Source organism: Morus notabilis, unplaced genomic scaffold, assembly GCF_000414095.1.
Source record: "Morus notabilis unplaced genomic scaffold, ASM41409v2 Scaffold271, whole genome shotgun sequence".
Lineage (NCBI taxonomy): Eukaryota > Viridiplantae > Streptophyta > Magnoliopsida > Rosales > Moraceae > Morus > Morus notabilis.
The window spans coordinates 424940-434056 of record NW_010365721.1 but is presented as its reverse complement, the minus strand read 5'-3'; the positions used below and the strand labels follow the sequence as shown (position 1 = coordinate 434056).

The 9117-nt window shown below is 32.3% G+C and overlaps 1 protein-coding gene across 1 annotated transcript; it reads right to left on the bottom strand.

Annotated features, from left to right (window-relative positions):
• Positions 1–328: 328 nt before the first annotated feature.
• LOC21403666 (subtilisin-like protease SBT4.14) lies at positions 329–8898 on the bottom strand. Its single transcript, XM_010108461.2, has 11 exons — positions 8849–8898; positions 8594–8685; positions 7593–7690; positions 7346–7489; positions 6655–6763; positions 5123–5636; positions 4057–4154; positions 3735–3959; positions 3530–3638; positions 2886–3099; positions 329–1024 (listed from the first exon to the last, which is right to left on the bottom strand). The coding sequence occupies exons 1-11, from the start codon at positions 8894–8896 to the stop codon at positions 435–437; spliced, it is 2241 nt and encodes a 746-aa protein (XP_010106763.2). The 5' UTR covers positions 8897–8898; the 3' UTR covers positions 329–434.
• Positions 8899–9117: the final 219 nt, after the last annotated feature.

Below are 9117 nucleotides of genomic sequence, written 5' to 3'. Positions count from 1 at the left end.
ATATTTTATTTTAGGTTGAAATTTGAAAGCATGCTTTAATTTATCAACATTTAAAAAAGATGTTAATTTTCTTCATACATATATATGAATTATGGTAAGGTGTATTTTTCCCAAAAAATAATTTGGCGTTTCTTATTAGCCCAATTTTATTTAAATTAGATACGTCTTGCTTGTAAATAGGCGGACTATTTTCAAAATATAATAATATATTGCAATATCTCTATTTTTTTTTTTTTAGAAAAACTAATTTCTCAACCCAAGCACTAATTATTTCCAACGGAGAATTGATTGGGAAAATAGATTCAATTAGACCAAGTAAAAGGTCTAGTTTACAACATAATTAAAGTCAACAACTGCGCGCACATATAATATGTTTATAATGTTACACTAACATGTACACCACAATCTCACTTGCTTCTCTTCATTCTCATTCTTCACAAAACACTCTCATAATTATTGATCTTAACATGATCATCTTCTTCATATGGACTATAAACGACAACAGAGCTTCTAACGACGTAACGTGAGCTTTTCCATGCAAGCCTACCGGAAACCATTTGTCCCTCCCTGCTAGGGTCCCATTTTGCCTTCACCACAACCTTAAAGCTCCTCTTCTGCATGGCTTTAGTGAAAACAAGGCTCATCGGAGTCACGGTGATCTCTACGCCTTTTGGAGCTATCACGGTGGCGTTGTAGCTAGACCTAGGCGGGCCAACATTGGTGACAGTCCTCCGGTATATGGCCAATGTCGTTTTTTGTTTCCTCTTTAGGGTTAACTGGAAAGTGGGATAGTTGAGACCGTCGTAGCCAAGGCCTGGGATCAAGGATGAGCAATTTACGAACTTCGAACCAATTAGAGGAGCGAGAGAGGAGTCTTTGTAGCCTTCTAGGCAGAGGAACTGGATGTAGGACATGTTGTTCATGTCGTAGATTAGGCCCGGGTTCAGAGCTCTTCTAGGGTTCAGTTGGCCGGCTCCGTAGGCGAATTCGGCTTCAGCATTTACCCTTGGACTCATGGGTGTAGCTTCATTGTTAAACACAAATCAAACAAAGGTTAGAGGTAATAATGAAATTGAGCACTACTACTTATAACTAACGTTGGGAGATTTGCATAATATATAAGCTACTTATAACTAACTAAACAGTGTTATAAGAAAGTTAATTTTATGGTAACAAGTAACAGTTATATAATTAAGATATTTTTAATGCAATGGGAACTACTAAAAATTCTTAATTTTGAGATGGAAATTAATTATTTACACACATATCTTAAAGCAATGTAATTTCAAAAAGTCAGTAATTCTACATATATAGGATGAGAAGTACAATATAGTAAATGAATAAGTATATAGCAAACACCAATTTGTAAAGGGATAAATTATTTTCGTATTTTGTGCTATAGCGAAACATGTTCTTAGTACCCGGTGTTTTTGATAATATTAAAGGGGTACATCGACATTTTTAAGAACATATTTAGATATTCTTGGTACTATGAAAATTGATTTTTGAGATGTAAAATAACCTTAGTACCCTTCTATTTAATTAATAAAAAAAACTAATAGATTTAAAAAAATCATTAATTTTTTTATTTTGTTATTTTCTTTTAAATATTTTAATTTTTTTTTAAATGCCGCTTTCTATAATTGATAAGAATTATAGTTTGGACATTACATGTCTTAAAAATTAGCTTTAGAGTATCAAAAAGATGTTTTTAAAAACATTAAACTGTTGTTTTAATATTATTAAAAATACAAAAAGAACATGTTTGGCTATAATATATGGTACTAAAATGATTTATCCCATTCATAAATATACTAAAAGTTGAGCTAAATTCTACTAAAATAAAAAAAATAAAAAAATTTGTGCTACGTTATATAATTTGCGTGTCAAGTACTAGAGGCAATTGGCAAACCATTTTTTGGTCATTACAGCTTTTCAATTACTACGTCAGTGAAAATTGCAGTCACAAACTAATTTCTCTAACTATTGGACTGGAGAATTCTGTAATATAGTATTGTAAATAAACTCTTTATTGATCACGTATGTATTTAACCCATAAGATTTGCATGAGACTCAAGTAAAATATTGGAGAAATGAACATAAAGCTCCTTGAGGGATACCGCACAAGGCCCACTTTGATCATGTAGAATACGGATTATTACCAATACATAGAATATTTTGCAATATAGAGAATTCTCAGATTTATGGTATTGCAAAAATTTTGGACCACTTTCTATCATCATATTGATCAGTTCAAAAATGACAGAATTCTGAAAAAAAAAAAATACAAAATTATTGGGTGTGTTTGAAATTGGTTTTAAAATGATTTTATTTTCAATAAAAAGTAAAAATGAGATAATTTTGAGAATCATTCTGGAACCGATTCTAAAATTACGTTTGGTTAATTTTTTAAGAGATTATTTTGAGTATATAAAAAAGTGAAATCGTGTTTATTAATTAATATATTATAATATTCTTGATAAGTACTAAAAATGAAAACATAAAAGTAAAAACAACTTTCAACTGTTTTCTAATTCCATCACAAAAACCATTATCACTGTTTTCGTTTTCAAAACATTTATTAAAAAAACGTTGTTTCATTTTTATTTTATTTTTTCCTTCTTAAAATACGTGAAAACCGTTTTCAAAAATGGTTTCAAACACACACATTAATTTTCTCCGTAAAAAGAACCAACATAATTGAATAAGTGAGCTAAGTGGGAATCATTAAAAGATCTTTGGAGACTAACGGCCCGTTTGATTAATAAAAATTTAAATTTTTTTAAATTTTTTTCAAAAAAAAAAAATAGTGTAGGAAAAGGTTGAACCAAAACTTTTTTAGTTCATATCAATTGTAGCTTATAAGTTAAATATAAGTTAGTTACCGGTGGTTAAGATGGCGGATCTGATGGCAGCAGGAGACCAGTGGGGGTGGAATGACTTGACATAAGCAGCTACGCCGGCAACGTGAGGACATGCCATAGAAGTGCCGGACATGATGGTGAATTTCGAGAATTGAGTATCGCCTTTAAGCCCCGTCAGAGACTTCAATGGCGTGTAAGATGCCAATATGTCTATCCCAGGTGCTGCAATATCAGGCTGCACCAATACCATATTTATTTATTCATTAAAGCACATTTAGGCTCATACATACGATAAGTAAGTCCTCCAGTTCAAACCAACAAGAGAAAAAGAAAAAGAAGAAGAAAAAAAAAAAAAACCTTAGTATAGGTGACATACTTAAAAAAAAAAAAGCACTTTTATTCGCAATATTGAGACTTCTAGTTGTAAAAATTTTTTTGTGATTAAATATCACTGGGCCATGATTCCACAGATTTGTAGCTGATGTGTATTTTGTCACAAATTTTGATGTGACCGAAACTATTAGTGATAAAGTTTTTAATTAAGGAAAATAGTTTTTTTTTTTTTTTATTTAAGAGTGCGAAAGAGTTTTAATAAGTTTCCATGATGCACGTATAATTATATGTATTCGTCTGGTTATGAATGCGTTTGTGATCAACACTTTTACCTTGAGTATGCGTTTCGTTCCTGGACTTGGACCACGAGATGAAAAAGAAGCGATGAACGGAGCACGTACTTGTACTTCATTGGACTTGTGTATCACAGCCGTCGCTGAACTGCGTATGTTCAAAAATGCCCCAAAGAAATATCAAAACTTCAAAATCCAATTGATTCTTTTTTTTTTTTTTAGCTAGTTATGCAATATTACTTACCCAGTTGAGTGTATGTAATGGTTGATGGTTTCACCAATCGTGGAATTGACTATGGTGGCCGGGGCCATGAAAATTTGCGCGGCATCGAGAAACTGATCGCTTTCGACGATGGTGCCAATCCCTCCAATTCCCTTGATCACTGAGTCAGCACCCCAACTTGCAAGCTTGCACAAGACAAGCTTTCCTTTTACCTTCTTGGAGTCTAGAGAGTCCGCGTAACAGAACCTATTTATAATGGTTCAAAATGGTATCTTTATTATCTTTTGTGGAAACCATACATGTGAACACACACACTAGTAAATATATGACATATGATTTATACCTTGCGTCTTCCTTGCTTGCAGAGTTGTGGGCTATATCATCCCCACTAACAAGAGGGTACATTTTCTGCGTAGGATGAAATGTGCTTATCCCACTCCCCTGCATTTCATGTACGCAATTATGACCATGGTTAAACCTTAATAATTAATGTTTTACACAAAATAGACAGTACTTATTGGACTTAAAAATTAAACCCGACATAGTATTTTTTTTATTTCTCTTTAACTTCTGGTTCGATGGTTGGAATGTTCAACTATTATATGTCTTCACTAATACGGCATTAAGAAAAAAAAAAAAAAAAAACGAAGGAAGAGGTAAAGAAGGTGCTAAATATCACCACTGAGAGCTCTGCCTCTATGTTAATATACTTTTTCAGTCCTACAGATGATGTTATAATAATACGACTGAGATGATTTCCAAACTATATGAAAATAATGTTACGTTATATTATTTACTATCATCCAATGTTGCATCCATGAAATTTTCAGGATTGTGGTAGAACTAAAATTTTAAACTAAAACTAAAATTGACTACCCTATTTAAAAAAAAAAAAAAAAAAAAAAAAAAAAAAAAAAAAAAAAAACTTTATCTCTCTTTTTTGTTTTCTTTTTATCTATTTTATTGTCTTTTTATATACTTCTTCTAAATAAATTAATTTGTGATATAATTTAAGATTATTATCACCAGTGTTCCTGAACTATAAAGTCATTTTTAGCTTGCCCTATGAACTTTAAAAGCTCTCATTTTACCTCTTAAATTTTGAGTTGTTCTCACTTAACACTTTATGTTATAATTTCTATTAAAAATAGATTAAAAAAAAGAATAATGCAGTCACGTAATTTTTTCGTTTAAAATTCTATTTAAAAAAATAGATAAAAACCATATAGTCACACTTGATCTCATCTTTTTCTGTCTGAGTTAACATAAATTCTAATAAAATGGTTTAAATGGGACAAATTCAAAGTTTAAGGATACCAGTGAGATTAATCATGTAACTAATTCACTTATTAGGGGAATTTATATTTGATCAGAATTACAACATGCGGGATCAAAAATGTAAAACTTACCAAAATGCTCTTTCCATCTCCAAACTGGACTTGGCTCTTAAACGCCCTATCAATGCCACTAGCAGCCACAGTCAGTAACCACGGCGCATGATTGGAAACACTGCCGAGACTCGGCCCGTCATTACCCGCCGAGGTGACGGTGATGATGCCGTTGTTCATGGCATGAAATGAGCCGATTGCTATAGAGTCCGCCGTGTAGTCAGCTGAACCCCCACCAATTGAAAGCGATATCACGTCGACGCCGTCGTGGATTGCGGCATCAAATGCGGCAAGGATGTCGATGTCCGAGCAGCCGGAGGAAATCCAACACACCTTGTACATGGCCACCCTGGCCGAAGGCACGGCGCCCCGTGACGTCCCCTTGGCGAGGCCGAAGAGGCTGGCATTCGGAACATTGTCGCCAGCTAAAGTAGAAGACGTGTGAGTACCGTGGCCGTCGGCGTCCAACGGAGAAAGGACATCTGATGGGTCTGGATTGCCGTCTAGCTTGAAGTACCTGGCTCCTATAATCTTGCTAACAAGACGAAATATGGAAGAACAGAAGATTAGGATCACTACTAATTATTAATTAGGGCACAATAATATTTTACCAAACAGGAAAAATAAAAAGTCAATTTTAGGTATTTATGACAACCAATCTTTTCTTTAAGGTACATAAAAAAGAGCCCAAAGCTTTTTCCTCCTTTTGATGTGTGGCATTACAAAGAGAATTTTTCTTTTTAACACATGGACATCATCTTTTATTTTCTTTTTCTGTTTTTTTTTTTCACTTTTCCCATTTGTTTTTTCCCTAACGTTTATAGACAATTTAAATCTTTTTACAATATGTTTATTTGAAATACTTTTTTTCCGCTTTGCACCTAATAAAATAATTTATTTTAAATATATCCTTATTTTTTTCCTTTTTGTTGTTTTGCAATTTAATCATTTTTCATATCTTTCTCAAAACATTTTTTCTTATCTTCATATTTACAAATTTTTTCTCAATAGTACTCTCAATTTATCTCATAAATAAAACTACTATAATTTATCATCGTTTTGGGTTTTAGAGAGAAAAAGTTAGCGAGAAAGGGTCTGAGAGTTTCACAAATAAAATCATATTTTACTAATAATGTTACTAATAATTTTCAAATATAACAAAAAAATTATATTTTACAAATAAAAAATGAAAATTATTATTTAATTTTATAGTATAAAATGTGAAATTTTATTATTATAATAATTATGTAATTTTGTTGTTTTTAAAAACATTTAAAAACAATGTTATATTTCAGCTAATTCACTCAAATAAACATCTTAGTGGAATTATTCAAAATCATTTTGATGGGATATCCAATTTAATGGCCCATCCCACTATATATATAGCCAAATTCAATATTCATTCAAAAATATTTTTCTAGTACTTTTTATTTGGTGGAAAAATAATATTATGGCCCTGTGTATAGCTTTAATTCGTATATTGTACTCTTTTAGGGAATTAATTGGTATCATGCATGATGCTTTAAAATAAAGACAAGAACATAAATATTTACTTGTTGCATCCCGAAAAATTAGCAGAGACATCACAGGTTCCTTTCCAATGTGGCGGTAGATCAGGTGTAAGTCCGTAATCTTTAAAACTATCAGACTGTGGAGTTATCCCTGGTGCACAAAACACATATTGAGTGCATAAATTTAGCAAACAAAAGTATTTTATTTCAACTATTTATATGAAAATAAACCCAACTATTCTTTTTTTCTAGTGATGAAACTTGCAATATTTAATCCCAAGCTCTGATCAGTTACCACCCAGGGGTTAACATTCCTGGGAGGAATGAAAAAATATCTTATTAATATGCACGGTTCTGCAAGTATCATGTATATTATCTCTGTAAGTGTCATGTATATAATCCATCAAATTACCTTAAATCGTCATTCTTTTCTAGATCAAAATTCGTATATGATAGCATGTTTGGCTATTAAAACCTTTTCCGGGTGAATTCTCCGTACACAAATAATACTTCCAGATAAAAAGAAAAACGTTGCCAATCAAGTTATTAGAGATTAGAAAATAATGAGTATTCCTTCTTTTTTGAGAATACCGGTGTTTTCTGTTTATGAGTATAGTTAAAAGTCAAATCAATTTAAAAAAATAATATAAATTTGACGACCGCTAAGTAAAGAACACGGGTGTCCTAAAAGTACACGTTCTCAAACAACAATTATATTATTTAATATATGAACCTGTATCGAAAAGGCCCACAACAATGTTACTTTCTGCCTTCAACTTTCTTCTAGCTGTCAGAGGCAAACCAATGAAGTCCCAAGATTTTGTTGTATGTAGCTTGCGGTACCTATTTGGAATTACAGACAGCACTTCGTCCATCTCTATACGTTATTATAATTCACAAGAAAAGGATTAATTAATTCGGTTTATAATATGAACCAACAAGCATTTATGTAAAATTTGACTTCACGTCCACGTACGTACCAGCTATCTTGTTGGCTTCATCACTAGAAAGCTCTGCAGCAAATGCATTGAAGCTCTTTGTGTAGCTGTAGACAATGGACTCCTTAGCCTCAACAAAGCTAATTAATCACCCACAACATCAACAACAACATACGTCAAGTCAAGATATGGCAAACATTGATTTTGAAATAAACCGACAATCAACTCGAATTATAAACTCGAATCAACAAAGTGAACGGCCCTTAAAGTAATTTAACTTCATTTTTAACTTAATTCCTTCTTTTATGAGCAATGCTAAAATATATAATAATATTATCTACTCTATTGTAATGTGAGTTTGTGAGACCTATATATTATGTAACACTAGTGGCAGAGCTACGTGGTGGTGAGTGGAGGATCGTGACACCATTCAAATTTTAAGAACTCAAAATTTCTTAAAAGACTTTAGCATTCATTTCGCGGATTCGAGTTTTCAATTCGAGCTGAGATGTAACATTTTCTGAGAGTTTTTAACTACAGCAGAAAATGTTAGATGTGACATTTTCTGAGAGCTTTTAACTGCAGAAACCTAGAACTAAAATCTCGAATCGGTAAAATGAACGAGGCATTCAGTTTTGCCCTCATTTATTAGAAAAAGAAATTATAATTATGTCTCTGTTGACCAATAATTGAAATACATAATTATATCTCCACTCCATCCATTAAAAAAATCTCCATTTATTTTCTCATAATCCCCTTACCGTAAAATTTTCTAGTTACACTATGGTACGTGATACTATAGGACTGGACAAAAAGATTAGGGTGCTGAGAAATACATATTCCTTTTAGCATTTTCCCGCATTTTCGACAACACTAGACCAGTACTGTTACCATTCCCATGGCTGCTCAAGACGAGCACCTAAAATGGTGCTTTTGATTATTAGCGCCATTAGGCTTTAATTAAAAGAACAATATTATTGTTCTTCTTTATACACAAGCATGTTTACAGGGATTCAAGAGGGATGGAGGAAAAAATTGCAAACCTTTCTTTAACGGAGGATAAGACATCAATGTGCTTGCGAACTGCAGAATCTTCTTCGACCGGACGACCACCAAAGTAGATAATATAAAACTTCTGCGCATTGTTAACAATTCATGAACATGCGGGTTAAATTACAATAAAGCCATCGAAAAAACTTGAAAAAAAAAAAAAAAAAAAAAAAAAAAAAAAAAAAAAAAGAAGTAGAAAAAAGTATCAAACAAGAAAATCCACATATATACGAAAAATATCTCCGCACCTTTTCCTCAGATCCCTTGGAACTTACTAGCTGGCTTGTAAAGATCATAAGAAGATCAAGAAGTAGGAGAAGGAGAAGAACTTTCTTGCTGATCCTCATTGCTTGCACGGTTGAGGATATTATGGTTTTTGTATTATTAGCTAGTACTTTATGCAAAGTTGTCCTTTTAAAAGCACACAAAACAGCCTCTATATAAATGGTTTCAAAAGAAACAAAAAACAATAACGGAATATGTAGTAAAAGGATAAGAGGAAGAGACTTGAGCTTAA

Excerpts from the sequence above, each read along its gene's own strand:
- LOC21403666 (XM_010108461.2), bottom strand. The coding sequence starts at position 8,896 with ATGATCTTTACAAGCCAGCTAGTAAGTTCCAAGGGATCTGAGGAAAAG. Across the intron at positions 8,686-8,848 it reads CCAAGGGATCTGAGGAAAAG|AAGTTTTATATTATCTACTT; the intron begins GTGCGGAGATAT and ends AACAATGCGCAG. Across the intron at positions 7,490-7,592 it reads TGAAGCCAACAAGATAGCTG|AGATGGACGAAGTGCTGTCT; the intron begins GTACGTACGTGG and ends AATAACGTATAG.